The following is a 17,208-nucleotide window of genomic DNA, read 5'->3' on the forward strand; positions in this document are numbered from 1 at the left end:
GGTTTCTCTTTTCCACCTGAAGAAGCAGAGTTTCTGTCTGTAAGAGGGGGAAAAAAACCAGCATCAAAAACCAACTGTCAGCACTTGTGGCTTCAGGAGATGCATGATGGAGCACACAGAGTTGTTTGACATCAACATCGTATCTTCATCCCAGTTTGTCTATTATGAGCTGAAGCTGTAGCTGAGAATCAGTCTGATCCAAGAGAGGACTTCCCCTTACTGTGGAAAGTCCACCCACCAAATTAATCCCCACTGGTGTAACCAGCTACATGCTTAATCTGCCTGTCTTGTGATTTTCATATGAGATGGAACTGCTGTGTGATTAAAGGCTCTGTTTTAAAAGCTGAGTTATCCAGTGACCCACATCAGCTGAAGGCACTTAGAGCAGGCCTGCTCTAAGTAAGGTAAGCATCCTGCTTACCACCTGCCTTCTTAGTACAGGGAAACCTATCTGTTGATCAGGTTCGTTTCCCAGATGATAAATCACTAGACACAGCCCTGTGGGTTTGTATTAAATCAGGTATCACTTTTGATTGTATCAGCTGCCTTGCAAAACTGGAAAGATCTGATCGGACTTCGCTAAACACATAAAAGACACTTAATCACCACCTTCTAACCAGCTCCCTGACATTGTTTGCAATGGTTTGAATAAGGGAGGTTGACAGCATGCCAACAGCTTTGGAAATAAGCCCCAAGGCTGCTTACTGTCTTCTATACCTTTAATAATATTTCCAAGCCTTTGTTTTGACTTTCATGGGCAAATCTAACGTAATGTGCCTTGAACATTTCAAGTAACCATTGACAGTTTAGAAAGGAATAAAGAACAAAATGAATAGGACTAAATACAGCTTTTCTGACTGTTTTGAGAGCATGATCCCAAACCCATTTGCACAGAGGTTTGTTATCCCCTGGTGGGTTAAAGCACATGTAAAAAAAACCCAAAAAACCCACAAAAACCAAAACAGGGCAGGGTCCAGATTCTGAACCTACAAAAAAAACTTCTAAATTCCAGTTCCTGAGCTCCTTAAAGTTGTAATCCATGTCCACTGGTAAATCCATCTGACAAACAGGTTGGAATTCTGAAAGGAAGTGTCTAGCATGCAGAATTAGAGCAACCTGTGTAGCCCATGGACTGGATTTGTTTTCCAGGATTTGTTTTATGTTCTGTTCCCTGCTGGCCTCTGTCTTGAGCAGCTTTTCATGCAGTAGGGAGTTGGGTGTGAGCTGGATGAATGGCTTTGATGGTAGCAGCTTCCTCCCAGCAGTACAAGAACCCTCTCCTCAGTTCATGATCAGAGCTGCACCTGCCACCTACTGCACTTTGGCTGAGAGGTGGATCACAGATATTCCCACAAGAGATTGTCCAGAGCTGGTTACTGCTGTTAAAACAGCTAATCCAGCCTGCAGCCTGCTCCAGCAATGAAAGGATGGAACACAGCATGGAGTTGGGCAAACAGATGTGGTATGTGCATGGATAGTGGCCAGGCTCTCAGAAGTGGTCTGGGATCCTTCTCCCACTGCTACGTAAAATGCAGCCAGCCTGTCCACCAGTAAGTTATCATCACATCAGTGTAGGTTACAAATATGTCTAATCCTGTAAAAGGAAGGAGATGATAAGGATGATACGAGGATGATAAGGGGGATGATAAGGATGATGCAAAGATGGTCAGGGGCTGGAGCACCTCCCATACAAAGACAGGATGAGAAAATTGGGGCTGTTCAGCCTGGAGAAGAGAAGCTGCATGGAGACCTCAGACCCCTTCCAGTGTCTGAAGGGGGCCTATAAGGATGCTGGAAAGAGACTGTTCATCAAGGACTGTAGTGGCAGGACAAGGGGTGATGGGTTTAAACTTAAACTGGGGAAGTTCAGGTTAGATCTAAGGAAGAAGTTCTTTACTGTGAGGGTGCTGAGGCGCTGGCACAGGGTGCCCAGAGAAGTGGTGAATGCTCCATCCCTGGCAGTGTTCAAGGCCAGGTTGGACAGAGCCTTGGGTGACATGGTCTAGTGTGAGGTGTCCCTGCCCATGGCAGGGGGGTTGGAACTAGATGATCTTAAGGTCCTTTCCAACCCAAACCATTCTGTGATACATTCTATGATATAGCCTATGGCCTGCATAAAAGACTACCTAGGCTACAGTCCGTTTGCTTTGCAAAACACAATGCAGATCAACACAAGGGCAAATTAACTGTGAAAACTCTTGAGCTGTGCAACAAAACTACATGGCTTCCCCTGTACAGAACTGCAGGGTGAGATTTGCAGGAGAAATTTAATGGGAATTTTCTCTCTGTGCTTTTGAGAATCCCTTCCCTTCCAGCACAGTTAAGATTTGCTTAGTCATCATCTAGAAGTATTGCCTGCAAACAACAGAGTTTTTCAAGGAAATGAGTATCTCCACTGGGAATATTAACAAAGGGAATTGCATTTTCAGGGACAGAAACATTTGCTCCACTAAGCAGTAAAACAGACTAAAATAGTCAATGTAAAATATATATGTGGATGAAAGCAATTGAGTTAAAACTCTCAGTTTGCATCAAATTGGGCCATAGCTGACTAATAATACGAAGAATTGAAACACTGCAGAAGGCAGTTCCAAAAAGTCCTCAACTATTAAATATTTCCATGTCTTTTGAAGATGTAGGCAGAATTCCTAGCTTAATGACTGGAATAGGCCTGTCCTAGTGCAGAGGCACTGAAGGATCTCAATATGGACTCAATTATTTAGATTTCAAAGTGATAAGGAAGTAATACTTCTGTTTTGGTGAGAATATATGATGGAGCCACATTTTCAGGCTTGCTGCCAAATCTACAACTGTGAAAGGCAATAATAGGACATTCCTCTTAACCAAACCTTTGTTGTAGCCTCATTTCCTCTCGTTGCCTGTCTTTTATTTTCATTTTTTAAAAAGTATTAAAATACAGTTGCTCTCTTTGGGGTTTTTGTTGCTACTCTTGCTTTGGATATCTGTATTTTATAAAGCTTCTCTCTTGGTCTGCCAGCTGTAGGTGTCTCAAAGGTCACTGCCATGGCCAGACAAGCAGAGGAGAATTTAGTAGTTGAGATATTCTTGACTCAAGAATTAGAAATTCTGGTGAAAATTTGAAAGGTTTATAAAAGATAGCAAAGGTGTGCTAGAACCACTACACCACAAGCTGAACATCTTGTTTGGGCTCTGCACTGCTGAGCAGATGTATTCATTAACAAGATTTCTTCATGAAGAAGCCCAAAATACATTTGACCTGTAATTATTGAACAGATTTTGTTTAACTGTAAATGTCCTACATACCAATCTGGTTGTTCTGGAACGTTTGTTTGTTTTCTGTAGTACAGCCCAATTCAAGGCATCTTCATTCCTGCACCTGCATTTTCACCTAAGCATTACGGACCCTTCTCAGATTTGCCTCAAAGCATTCGTGAAAGGTGCCAGTTCAAAGTGCAGGCTTTGAACTGTGAACAACCTTGACTATAAGAAAGCAAAAAGGTTTGAGTACCTTCTGTTGGAAAATCTGTGCAAGAGTGTAGATACAGCACTTCAGCTAAAGGGTACATAGGAGGTGGGGAGAAAGGCACCCTCCTGAGACACCGCTATGTGACAGCAGCTGGGACGCAGCCAGTCACAGATTGCAGCTTGCAGTAGCAAGAGACAGATTCAACTTCTCTCACAAAAGGAAGACACCAACCTTGGCAAATTCTCCACACTGACTACAAGCCAAACAAGTTCAATTCCCTACGCTGTTCTACTTTGTGGCATTTTCCATCATTATGGAATCAGAGCAATGTAAAAAGTACCTACAAGATGATGTTTCCTTAGCCTCTCCTCAGGGGTAAAAGCACGTGCAGGGGAGTATTTTATTTTTGTAGGCTTTTTGCTTTCTCTGCTTTTGGGTAATAAATATAAATGATGCTCTCACCTTACTCCTCCTAACATAAAAACAAAGGTGTGTGCTCAGCATTTGGAATGAGAATATCAGTGCTAATGGCTGCAGCTCTGCATGAGGATAGAGGGCTCAATGCAGAGGGCTGAGGACTGCCAGTTCTCTCCTTCCTAAACTCCCTAGTGTCTCTGATACCACAAGGCAGAAGAATCCCACAGATTATTGCATAGAGGGGTAAAATGTAATCACTCAGCCTCATCTCAGAAGGTAGCACAGTACAGTTAACTGCATGCCCTGTGCAAAATCCTGATCTACTTTTATCCACAGCCTTTTCTTCCACAGCAAGAAAAAGGAAATGGAATGTTTCGATACCCGTGTGTCTAGGTTATACGCCGTCTTCTTTAAATCCTGCAGAGCCCTCTGCATGAACTCAAATGCATGGCAGTCAACACAGGGACGACCTAGGAGAACATTTAGTTGAGTATTTAGTAAAGAATCATTACTATATGGCAACAAGTATTAAGCAGAAGGAATAAACAGAGATTCTGAGTACGAAAAATTGCTACAGAAAAGAGTCCTTAGGGTGAGCACTGATGTATGTACTCTTGAACAATCCAGGCTAAAGTAAATGGTGCATCATGATGGTCACCCAGTCTCTCTATGACAAAAGAATTACTTCAACAAATTTGCATTAAAAATTTACTTCCTCCTTTATTACTGTTCTCCTGATCCTTCTCTTGTCACAGTTCATAATGGAAACACTAAACCCATAACCGAGTCTTTCATTTGGCTCCTCCAACCCTGAGCACATTTTGAACCTCATCTTCAGATGGTTCAGAAATCACCTCTGAAACCATGAGCCTGTTCCCTGAGAAATCTTATCTCCTGATCTTACAAACTTGAGCTCTAAATATAAAGCTAATGGAATAAAATTGAATACAATATCACAAGGCAGATCACTTTGCCTCTAACTTTGAATATGATACAGCTCTGTCCAAAGCTAGTGAAGCAAGCAGCAGATAAACACAATGCCCTGTCATTGCTGGGCATTGCTGATAAGCAGAACTTCTGCATTCTGGACTAACTGCAGTGTTTAAGATAGTGTTCCCATATCTATCTAGATATCCAGACTGAAGGTCACGAGGCTTGCTTTGCCTTGATCATCGTGTAACACAAATCTGTGCCTTAAGAGATAGCAGCACTGAGACAGAACAAATATAGACATGATGAAACGTCTTTGAATCATCAGGCTCTACATATGCTCTTATTTGCTTCTCAGTGCCTATGCCTCTCTGACAACTTCGTAGGAAATATTGCACAAGTGAGAAATTCCAAGAGCAGGTTTAGTTTGCTCTTTGTGGTCTGGTAAAGGATGAAACCCAAAGTGATAGCAAATCCTGCAGGATCTGTCAGCCTATACTGCAACTAGTTGATATTTGACTGATTACTACATGCCTCTGATAAACTGGAGTATGAGCTTCCAGCTCATGAACTGTGTGCTAACCAGCAGACAGGAATCCTGCCTGCTGGAGAAAAGGAGTCTGCCAAATTCCTTTACTGGCTTAGAAAAAACACAGAAATGTAAAAAATAAATATTGAGCAGCATTAAAGACTTCCTCTCTCATTGTTGTACCATGACCCAACCTTGGTGCTACTGTATTTGGGCCAGACAAAAGGAGAGGACAGTATTTTCCACAGCAACAACTTGATGCAAGGACCTGTGATTATGTTTATGACATAAAATAAACTCCACACAGATGAGCAAGGGAGAATTAGGTGGCTGAAGGCTGAAATATTAGATGTTGACACATGTGCTTTCTTGGCATCTTCCTTGTGAATGGTTTTAATAAAAACTACTGACTTCAACACAGTCGACATTAGGAAGAATGAAACATGTCATTAACAGTCAATGTCAGTTGAAAAATGCAAGTCTCAGTACATGTCTCTGCAAATCAAACAGGGAGACTTCTGGCACAGAAAGGGCTAACACAATGAAAGGGTTGTACAAAGGAAAAGGTGGCAGATTTCAAGTACAAGGAAGACAGTAACAGGCAAGAGACAAGGGTAACAGAGTGGAGAGCCTTGGGTAAAGGAGAAAAACAGCACTGGTCTGCTATCAAGTTGTGGTTTTAAAACAACATAAACAAGACACGTCCAAAATAGTTTGAATTATTTGGACAAGCTTCAGTGATGGGAAGTACTGCAAAATTAAAACTACAGTGCACACTGTATGAAAGGACTGAAGGGTGGCACATACTTTCAGCTGGTATGGCTGTTCCTGCTTCCTGATCACATTTAACAGGCTCCACAAGCAGCAGTGCAACCACAACGACTAAAGGAACTGTAAGGACCACTCTTCGCAGAAGGCAGGGTGCCAGCATCTTGGGAATGGCTGCTTCTCAGTTATAAAGAAACATAAACAAGTTAGCAAGGAGAACATTACAAGTACAAGGGGTTTGTGACAAAGAACTTCATGTTCCTGATGGTTAAAGCATTGGCAGTCTTCCTTTGAAAGAAAAAAAAATATCCCAAGATGCAGAGCATGAACCAAAGTACAAAGTATTTCTGCACTTTCCCAGCAATGAACTTAAAACCCAATGGGGAGAGAAAATCCCTAGACATGAAGGAGAACATCAGAAGTCCATAGACAGCTTTTGGTTTCATTTGCAAGCCAGGATACCAGCAGCTTTGCCTGTTCTGTGGCTCCAATTCTTGTTTTAACTACGCACTCCCAGACTAGTACATAAATCTGGACAGCTGATTCACTGTTAGACTTTGAGACCAAAACTGCATTATAGTGCTAGCTGAAATACCCCTGAACCTGGAAATGAGGGTTTTACCCTCTGGCTTGCTCTGCTTATGGACCATCTTTTCCCAAGTAACCATTGTCATTAACTACACATCACACTGATCATAGAAACTTACTCCTTTACAAAAGTAGCTGAAGGAAAAGACTTTTGTTAAACCTCCACAAACTCATAGGTAAAACGAATGGTAAAATGCATGAAAACTTTTTGACCTTCTGTTTCCTCTCCTAATTTGGGCTTCAGAACTTAATTTGCAGCCATCCATTTGTTCCTGAACATCACAGCCAGGCCACACCATGCCCTGAAGCCTGGTCCAGCAACAACTCCCCTTCACACAGAGATAAATTCTTTATGAAAACACAGGTTTAAAATGAGACATTTTCTTGATCCAAGAGGTAAACTGTTCAGATCAAGAAGGAACACAGGGAACTTGGACTGGCTGAAGCTACAACTGCCTATTAGAGATTCCAATCCAAGCCTCAAGGATCCTGGCAAACTGCTAGGGTAGTCCTTAGTTCAGCCAAGTTTATCTTCCCTTCCTGTATGTTCAAATGAAAGAAAGACTCAAACAAGGCTAAGTTGTACCAACACAATAAAACCCACATGAAAAATCTCTTGAGCTAAACCTGGGAAAACAGAACAATGTTCTGCCTCTTTCTTGGTTTTAAGTTGGTGCATACTAAGCAAAAGACGTTGCACAAGAACATCAAATACGCATGTACTGAACGCAAGAGTACCACACTCCCCAAAACAGCTTGTATTTCACATTGGGAAGGGCAGCATATATGTGCAATCCACTGTTTCAGACACAGCTAATCTGAAGCTGCAAATTCTGCATGCACACTTCTTGCACCACGTGCAAATCAGCAATCCATCCAGAAAAGGAGCAGCATTATACACATCCCTGTCCTGCGCACCTCAAGCAAAACATGAGAGTAGGGGGTGGTTCAGAAGCCAGAGGCACGCACACACATGTAGAGTCACAGATGTATTTGAGCCCACACTAAAATAAAGATCTAGCAATATTATTGCTGTGACCTCAGACCTGGGTTTCCTACCCCTCCCACTATTTACAAGTGATCTTTTAGGATCCTTTTCCTTATTCCTACAATACTTAAAAGGATTAAAATTATAACAAGATGCTTGGGTTTTCTGTTTAAGTAACGGTGATCTGCAATTAAAGCAAGTACAATAAAAGACACCAGGCTTTGCAACAGGATGCAGCAGAGCATCTCCAAATCACACTAAATTAGGATGATAATTCCAGCCTCATTTGAAGGTCCCTAATGCAGAAGCCTCCTGTTTAGTAGGAGCAGAGTCTATTCTCATAGTTGACTGAGCATTACAAAGGTTCAACGAAACAAAGCAAATACACTGTTGAACTTTTTCAGGGTACCTTCCACCTCACTCACCCTACATTCAGCTCAGCTCCAGATGTGAGCCCCACTGCAAAACAACTGCTCCCCTAACTACTGCCTCTCAGTTATTCCTTGGGAATTTGCTGTCTGTGAGGAAGAACCGTGAGAGGCTTCAAGGGTGTTTTTTCCCTGCTGTGCAACTGGGAGACAGTGCATGGACTTCTGTGAAAGAGAAAAGTCACCCCCTCTAACAAAGGAAAAAAATATCAGTACCTGATGTCTCTCTCGTCTTTGTGATGGTCTCTTTGAAATGGCCGCTGCAAACTGCTAACAGAACAAGTGCAGCATTTCTGAGCATGTGCACTGTCTCTTTTTAACCTTCTCTGAAAGAGGTTATTACTATGGGGAGATTTCTGCCATGGCAACAATGCAGAGCACTGCAGCACACAGCACAGATTTAAAGAGGCACAGGCTGTGTCTCCCAGGTCTGGAAAAGGATGTTTCTGCCTTGACATGTGAGTTCCAGCAGGGACTTACCTGCTCTGGGTAAGGTTTTTAAAGCCAGGCCATTTGATTCACCTCTCCTGAAGTCTGCTGAATGGTTTTGCCAAAGTCTGCTCAGCTGGATGCCGGAGGAAAATAACTTGCTTCCCTAGTGCCTGAAAATGACCATGACAAATTACACCTGCTTTATGGGAAACCAGGAAAAACCACAGGATCGCCCTCGGGAACTGCAGGACATGTCACAGATGAGGCTTTGACGGAGGCCAGGAATTGTTCAGTGCACAGTCTGACACAGAATGGTTCTGAGTTACAGGATTCACAATGGCCCATGCCTGCTTCGCTGAGCATCCTGTGATCGCAGTCTCAGGGCTGCCAAGAAAGAGTGCAGACACTTAAACCGAGTGGGAACTTGAATCCCAGCTCAGGGTAAACTTCACCCCCCTTTTCCAACCTGTATGTCTGTTCCCCTTTCAATGACCCATGAGCTATACTCCAGAACAACACTGATGGCACTTATGATGGATCATAGAATGGTTTGGGTTGGAAAGAACCTTAAGATCATCTAGTTCAAACCCCTGCCATGGGCAGGGGCACCTCACACTAGACCATGTCACCCAAGGCTCTGTCCAACCTGGCCTTGAACACCGCCAGGGATGGAGCATTTACCACTTCTTTGGGCAGCCTGTTCCAGTGCCTCACCACCCTCACTGTAAAGAACTTCTTGCTTATATCTAACCTGAACTTTCCCTGTGTTAGTTTGAACCCATCACCCCTTGTCCAATACAATAATGGGGTGCAGATGATAAAAGTGCTTTTGTCAAAGCAGAGCCAAGTTCAGGGGTCACAGCATCACCCGAGAACACACTTACCATCATGAATTATACACTAGCAGTTCTTGTTCCAGAGAGAGGGAGCTCACCTGAGGGCAGGGGCAGCACTGAGGAGCATGCACAGCACTTCAGAGGGACTGTGCTCTGTGTTTGCTTTAGCTGGTTCAATAAGGGGCTCAATTTTAAATGCTTTCATGGTGAATGTTGGGGGGAGTCGGTGTCCAGGAAGGTCAGGCACAAAACCTTCTTATTCTTTCGTGAGCAGAAACTCCTCAGAATTATGCCTACATGGCTGGCTAACCTTTTTCTTTTCAACATGTTCTATAACCTGTCTCTCCTGTGCAGCCCCAGGGGAATGGTTTGCTCTCATCAACTTTTTAAGAAAGATGCTAAAGTGTCAGGTTGTTCAGTGTGTAACTATGCTGCTGTATAAAGTTACAGCATCCACGAGCGGAGTCAGGATGGCATTAGTTATAGTACTGTACATCACAAAACCAGAAAGAAGTGGGAAATAATTTTTAGAGATTGTTCTTTCGGGCAAACAAGATTTATTATTGTTTCTGCAGAGATAAATGTAACAGGCTTTGGTCTGATTCAGTATCTGCCTATACACAAATGACAAACACAGAACCTTATTCTGTGATAATTCTCAGCCATCTAATCTTACACCTTGGTCTCTCTTCCTGATAAGTAACAGATACGCACATATACACACACACACACACATCTATCTACCTACATATATATGACTTTTCTTAACCTGTGCTCTTGATCATTCGCAGTAAATCTTACCCTGTTCTCCTGACTCCTATCCTTTCTTTATTACAACAGTAACACAAGAAGCCAGCCCCAGTAGCTTGGATGTTATCACTGTTTGATTCTTCTAGGCCCATGCAATGGGCTTCTGACTCCACTTACTACAGCTCTAAAAATCTATTTCTGCCATTCTCAGCTGCCAAATCCCTTGTTTTAAGCATCTCACACCAGCTACTGTGATGTCCCTTCTTTAGCCTTGTCCTAAATGCATTTGTCCTGCAAGGAACAAATTCTTTTTTAGTGTTTTAACCATATTTCCTCTTTATTCACTTCTCCTCACTGTTAAGCAGTGATCAGAATAAACAGAGATCAGAATGTTTCAACCTGGTAAGAACCACATTAAAACTCATACCCATAACATTGTCATAATTAGATTAATGTTAAAATCACACTTCTATATGTATATATGCTTTTAAGCACCCCTTTTTTTTTGCAGAATGAACTATCAATTACTCTAAAGCAAGAATATAGGTAAAAGCAAGCAACCTCAGTGAAAGCAAAGACCTTGAAAGAAAAAGAACAAGATAATATCAGCTTTTCTTTTCACTGAAGCTAATGCTTTCTCACTGGCAAATACCAGTTCACCAAGGAGATCTCCCACAGAGGAGGCAGAGACTCCATTTCAGGATATTTTTATTTAAAAAATGATATGAAAGAATTATTTTGACAATTTTCAAATTGATAATTTCTGGCTTTCTGCTTCAAAATGATTTCATTTTAAACTAAGCTTAACCGAGTAAAAATACATTTCATGCTCCGATCATGGAGTGGGAGCAGCTCTTACATTAAGGGTATTGGGGCACATCCCCATCACAACATTACAACTCAAAATCTTTCCTTCTCCCACTTCCCTGCACCAAGCATGGGTGGTACAGATGCTAGCCCAAGGGCACCCCAAAACTGGAAGTACAGGCCAGAACTGGGACTACACAGCACCTGCACAACAGCCCTCCGACGCGATTCCACTGGTGTGCCCAAGTGGCATTTGGGTGAAGGCTGGAACGTCCTGACCCCACAGCTGCCCTGGCGATCATTCTTGAGGTAAGCAGAGAGAATTTATAGCTTCTCTCTGTAATGCAGTCAAACACAATGGATTATTACTTTTTTCAAGATCCCTGCCAGCTAAAAAGCATCAAAGCACCATTTCTGAGATTTCAATTTTTCATCTCGATAGCACATGTTTTGATACTATAAATATTTCTGTGGGATTGGGAGAAAAGCTCAAGCCTTTACCTCTAAGCCTCTTTGCTACTTGGTCTCTCCTTATCTCTTAAATCTAATACTCTGTCACAGCAGCAAACTTTCTTCCCTCACTAAAGATAACAGATTCCGTCACTTCTCCTGCAGAAACCTTTATGCTTTCTCACAGCCTGTCCTCTAAATCACGGTAAAAATCTCCCCACAAGGTACTCTTGTCTTCCATCAAATCCTATTTATGCTTTACCTCTGCCACGAATCCAACAAAGCCCTGCTGTCTGGCAGAGCCTGGGGAGGAAGCTGGCAGGGACTGCTCATGGCATGCAAATGGACTCCTTATACCAGTCTCACTGCCTCACACCTCTGGCTGGGTCTGCCCCTTGTCATCCCACCGTAACCCCAGGCTGCCACAGCTGGACGGCAGGGGCTGTGTTTGCACTTGTTGGCACAGCACCACAAGGCTGGATTGTTGACTGAGGCCTTCGGGCAGATGTGATGAATGTCTAACTACCTAAAGCTGATCACATTGACCCACACTCTGATGTATGAGCTATTCATAGAGCAAACCTCTTATTCTTTTCCTTCCAATTTAAAGCTCTTGGAAAGTGTCAGAGTGACCAGACTAAGAAATGAAGCCTTCCTTTGTGCCCTGAACAGGTCTCACATACCTTGGTAGCACCAAATCACTACAATTGTTCCTCCTTCAGCAATTTTAGGGCTAATTTCCATGTCAGTAACTTTGATTCCTGCAGTCAGAGGATGGCTCATCTGAGATCATTCTAGGCCCAAAAAGTCTTGAGTTTCAGTGAAACACCAAGGCTGGGCTCACGTCCAAGTCTGACTTTTCCACACAGCTCTTAGGGAGAACTGCCCTGTCAGAACTACTTACTGTTCTTCGGATGAGATGCTAAACTGAAGTCAAATCTTTCAGCATCTCTCTGGGAGTAGAGAAGCATTTAAAACTCCCATGGCAATATTCAGGAAGGGCTAGCATTAGCTGAGCTATCCTTAGCTTGCACTGTCCCTATCCATCCTCCTGCACACACATCTTTAGGGAAATAAGCTGTGTTCAAGCTGTGCCTGAGCTATTTCTAGGTACATAATAGTTGCAATTTTAACTGGTTTGCTAAGTCCACAGGGATGTCTTGAGTACTTTGCAGCAACTATACAAATATGCACACATATGAATGGGCTTTGAACTGGAGTGGAATATAACTGCTATCTTCCCTTTCTAGTACTAGACTTTAAAGTCCAGGGGTCTCTTCTAACATGGGTGGCATAGAAAGGTAAAGAGAAGATCTCTTAGGTGAGAAGCAGTGCTCCATTAGCCAGTTTCCTTGCAAAAGCTGCCATGAAAAATAGCAACAGAGGAAACTAAAGGAAATGAGATGGCTAAAATTGGAAGCTTATCAATGACCCTTTTCCCCCCACAAGGTGTTTATTGTCCAAAGTCTGCATAAGGACTTCCAGTCAAGGGGCTCCAGATCCATTCCCTGCTCTAGGAATCAACTCTTTTGCAGCAAGGAGACTGATCCAGGATGACTTTTATGACACCAATACTTGGATCTCATTGATAATCAGTAACTCTGACATTAAGATCTCTATGATCTAATGGCTTAAAGACAGATGTACCTTTATGTTTGAAAACAGCATCTTTAACCTGAGTTCACGTTTGCAAGATATTTGCAGGCTGACAGATATGGCTTCTCCTTTTTACAGTTTTTTTCTCCTTTCTATAATGCAGTGCTACAAATTGCAAGCTGGTTACTGCAGTACTCTCCTGATGTTGCACTGTGACTGAACAGTTTCCAGCTAAGAGCTTACTCAAGTCTGCCTTCAAAATGTCTTGTGAATGAATTCCTTATCTGTGATCCAGGGATGTTTTTAGACAGTGGCCAGTGGCGAATAAGCAATTAATATTCCTTAAGTATCATTATAGAGGTCACAATCTTGGGTTTTCCAGCATCTCAGCCAAGAGGTCTCCTTCATCCTGTTGGAGCAGGTCCAGAGGAGGCCATGAAGATGCTCAGAGGGCTGAAGCAACTCTCCTATGAAGAAAGGCTGAGAGGGTTGGGATTGTTCAGCCTGGAGAAGAGAAGGCTTCAGGGAGACCTTATTGCAGCCTTTCAATAATTAAAGGGGGACTACAAGAAAGATTTTGTCAGACTTTTTAGCAGGGCCTTTTGTGCTAGGACAAGGGGTAAAAAGGGTAGATTTAGCCTAGATATAAAGAGGAAATTTTATGCAATAAGGGTGGTGAAGCACTGGAACAGGCTGCTCAGGGAGGTGGCTGCTCATCGCTGGAAACATTCAAGGCCAGGCTGGATGGGGCTCTGAGCAGCCTGATCTAGTTGAAGATGTCCCTGCTTGTTGCAGGGGGGTTGGAACTAGATGACCTTTGAAGGTCCCTTCCAACCCAAACCATTCTATGATTCTGTGAACTACAAATTCTTGCTCAAGGGATGTAGACATCAGGGACATCGTAAAAGAATGGGATGCCATCATGCAAATATATGGGGTACTCTCTAGACATGTCCCATCACCGTGGGTTCTGTGGCTTACTGTTTTCAGCAATTTAACCTGAGCAAATCAAGAAAAACAGGACTTTTCACTGTTATACTGGAACCCAGAACTGTCAGGAAGCCATAAACATGTTTGATAGGTGAATTTGCCTGCCAGAACTCAGCACTGCCTGAATGGGAATTGGACAGGTACTTACACAATTTTAATAGCTTGAAACAGTGCTTATGTTTAAAAGCAGGAGTAGGTTAGTTACAGTGCAGCCAAATTTTCAAGGTGAGGAGGAAGAGATGTCACAGAAGATATTTTACTAGGTGCTCAGAGATACGCACAGGATGTGTCTCTCAGCTAAGCTCCTCCCTTTCTTATTTTGCCTCATATACTCCTTGTCTCTTATACAACTTCTGCTGTAAATCTTCATTCTCTCCGCCTCTTAGTTCTTTGTCCCCCACTGGACAACCTTCGATCTCTCAGGCCTTGATGTTCTCCTGCAATTCAATGCCCAGCTGCAATGTGTGAACACTGGCCCCTGCTTTGGGTCCTCGGCTGTCTGGAGTGTAGTTTAGTGACCTTCCAAAGAAATAGTTGCTTGTGCACCTCTCCACCACTTTATCCTCCTGACAAAATGCTACTGTTCCCTGGAAAGATGGCTGGAGCAAACACATTGGCTTCCCATCTCCTTCTAGTTGATAGTCTGGCATACTGTGCCAGAATGGATCATGGAGTGCTTTACAAAGGGCAGCGTGGAGTGTGACTGAAGGACTGCACAGTTGTCACATCAGCTCAGCTGGCTTTCTGCTCCTAACACCGCCAGCATCAAGCAGTGCAGACTGTGAACAAAGATGCAGACGAATGTAAACCAGGAGAGACCCCTGAGAACTTCAAACACAAGTGGAAGTCTCCCAAAATACTGCAGAGCCACTCAGTGGCAAAGGCTCCCTGAGATCAGTCAGTAATCAGTATGGGCACTGGGACTGTGCTGAATCACTGTGCATCAGCTATCTGGGGACAGTAACACAGGCAGGGGAGGGCTGGGAGAAAAATCTGACCAATCCATCTCTCCAAAAATAACAGCTGGCTCCAAGTAGAACCCTCAGCCATTAGCAGGGGGCCACAGGAGTGCTGAAAAGATCCTCACTAAGAGGTTTCCACCTTCTCCTCACTGAGGCCTGTCTGGCCTAGGACTTCCTACTTATTTTTAGGGATATAAAGACAAAGCAATAACCACCTGGCTATTCTGCTTCATCACCTCTGGCTGAGAAATCTGACACAGGGAGGACTGCCCTGTCCCCAGGAATGTGGGCTGCCCACACTATGGTCCTGCATTAAGTGCTGTGTTTGAATCTGTGACAATGCACAAACTCCTTATCTCCACATCTCAAAAAAAGAACAAGGCAGAGCTCTCAGTTGCATAAATACTTTCTTTTGGCAGGGAATCTTCTCTGGGCAAGCAGCCTGCATTTTTATCCTAGAGAGCAGCATCCTCTCCTCAGAAAGCAGGTATCTTTAACTTAGTTTCCCACTACGTTCTGGAAATTCCATCAGGAGGGAGAAAGAAGTGATTATGTGAATGTTAAAAGATCCAGTTTCTCAAAGCATAAATTCCTGCACCGTCTATACTAATGGTGTGCTTGTGATATACTGATTTTGCTAACATGAGCAGCCACCTTTCAAGAGTTACTGTCTGCTCTAATATGACCCTGAATCACTGTGGGGCAAGGGTTTCACATCTAGGGCATGTAGTTGTTATATGGGGAGATCTTTTAATAAGCAATTTGAAATAAGTATTTTTCAAGATTAAAAAAATCACATTCCTGTGGATTTAGGTCAACTTTACAATATAGTTGAGGCAAAGAAAGGTTTTCAAGTAACATTAGATGAAGTATCCTTTTGACAAAGAGGTACCAGGGCGCTCTACAGTGTTTGAAAAGGCATGCATTATACATAGCAGATAAACGTGGCTACAGCACACTGGGTTGTTAAAGCTGAATTACACTTTTACTGTGATCCTCACTTAAACCTCTCCTATTGCTATTTTTCTCATACACTGTCCTGGAACAGAAGTTAATTTAGGGAAAACACTTTAAACAGAATTGATGCACTGGTGTGAGAACAAAACAAGCCTACCATTCCTCATTGGCTCCAGTGGGGCTTTTGTGCTCAAAATGCTCTCATTTAGCTCAGCTGTTTTTGTATTTAAACTTGAATGGTTTTGAGTCAAAACCAAAGAACATCTGTTCAGCAATTTTAAAGCTAGAAGTATTTAACACTTTTCCCTTGATGTGCATGATTTGACTCACTGCCCTGTTGTACTGATGTTACTGGAGGGGCTTTGTGCATGGCTTAGAAGACAGATCAGCAACACAGGACACCCAAGACGGTAAGAGGGCACACAGCATGCAGTTGGGCTGGTGCAGGGCCAGTAGCTTCTTTAGAGAGGCATTTGTGAGAGGCAGTAGCTGTCAGCTCCCAGTTCAAACTGAGTTCTGACCTCAGCAAGAGAGGCAAAACACCTCCCATTAGCCACCCAGCTGCAAGACTGTTTCCTTGAGAGGCAGAATTGCCTTGTTCCAGCCAGAAATACATACCCTCTTTTTGAGGAGAGAAAAATGAAGCACTTCCAGACCAGCAGTGTAGCCCTCTTTAACGTGAATGCCAGGAGTGCCTCTCCTCATTAGAATCACTTGCATCACTTAGACCTGCAAAGCTGCTTTTCTGCACTAGGCTTGCTGAAAAAGAAATAAATAAAAGCATATGCATATTCTGAAATCTAAATCTCCTAAATAGAGGAAAATATCTGTTGTTTTACTGTCAATTATTTTATTAGTTGGACTGTTTCTACTTAATCAACTGTTTTATTTATTGGAGAAAGTGTCAGATGTATTTGTTTTTAAAGGCTGTAATTAAAAACAGTCAGGAGTCATTAGATTATTCACAAAGCCTGCTGCTTCCCATTAACTAATATCAACTACCAAAACAAGGGAGGGAGGGGGTATGGACTAGGCCCAGCTTCCAGTGTAAAAGTATCTTAAAGGGCAAAGGCACACACTATAGAGATCCCATCTTCATGCTGTAGAATAGAGTACCTAGCAATTAATTCCTTCCAAGCTGGAATTGAAAATTGCCTCCATCTGAAAACTGAAGTTAACAGAGGATTAAACTGTCACTGTTTGCATAAAAAAAAGGGTTTTGAAGATCGATTATGCCATGAGTCACCTTTTATCTTGAGATCAGCCATTTAAATCTGATGCAGGTTCTGCTTTTCTGCTAGCACTTTTTATCTAGCTGGAAAAGAAAATGGA

At 42.8% G+C, this 17,208-nt stretch overlaps 1 protein-coding gene across 1 annotated transcript; it reads right to left on the reverse strand.

The window, feature by feature from the left end:
* Window positions 1-7: 7 nt before the first annotated feature.
* Window positions 8-6,255, reverse strand: LOC104402148 (neuropeptide-like protein C4orf48 homolog; the record flags this gene model as incomplete). The annotated part of the gene is made up of 3 exons (XM_010009943.1): window positions 6,132-6,255; window positions 4,247-4,335; window positions 8-37 (listed from the first exon to the last, which is right to left on the reverse strand). Coding segments are annotated over exons 1-3 (243 nt in total), but the record flags the coding sequence as incomplete, so codon positions are not given.
* Between the last annotated feature and the right edge of the window lie 10,953 nt (window positions 6,256-17,208).

This window comes from Nestor notabilis, unplaced genomic scaffold, assembly GCF_000696875.1.
Source record: "Nestor notabilis isolate BGI_N333 unplaced genomic scaffold, ASM69687v1 scaffold15232, whole genome shotgun sequence".
Classification (NCBI taxonomy): Eukaryota; Metazoa; Chordata; class Aves; order Psittaciformes; family Psittacidae; genus Nestor; species Nestor notabilis.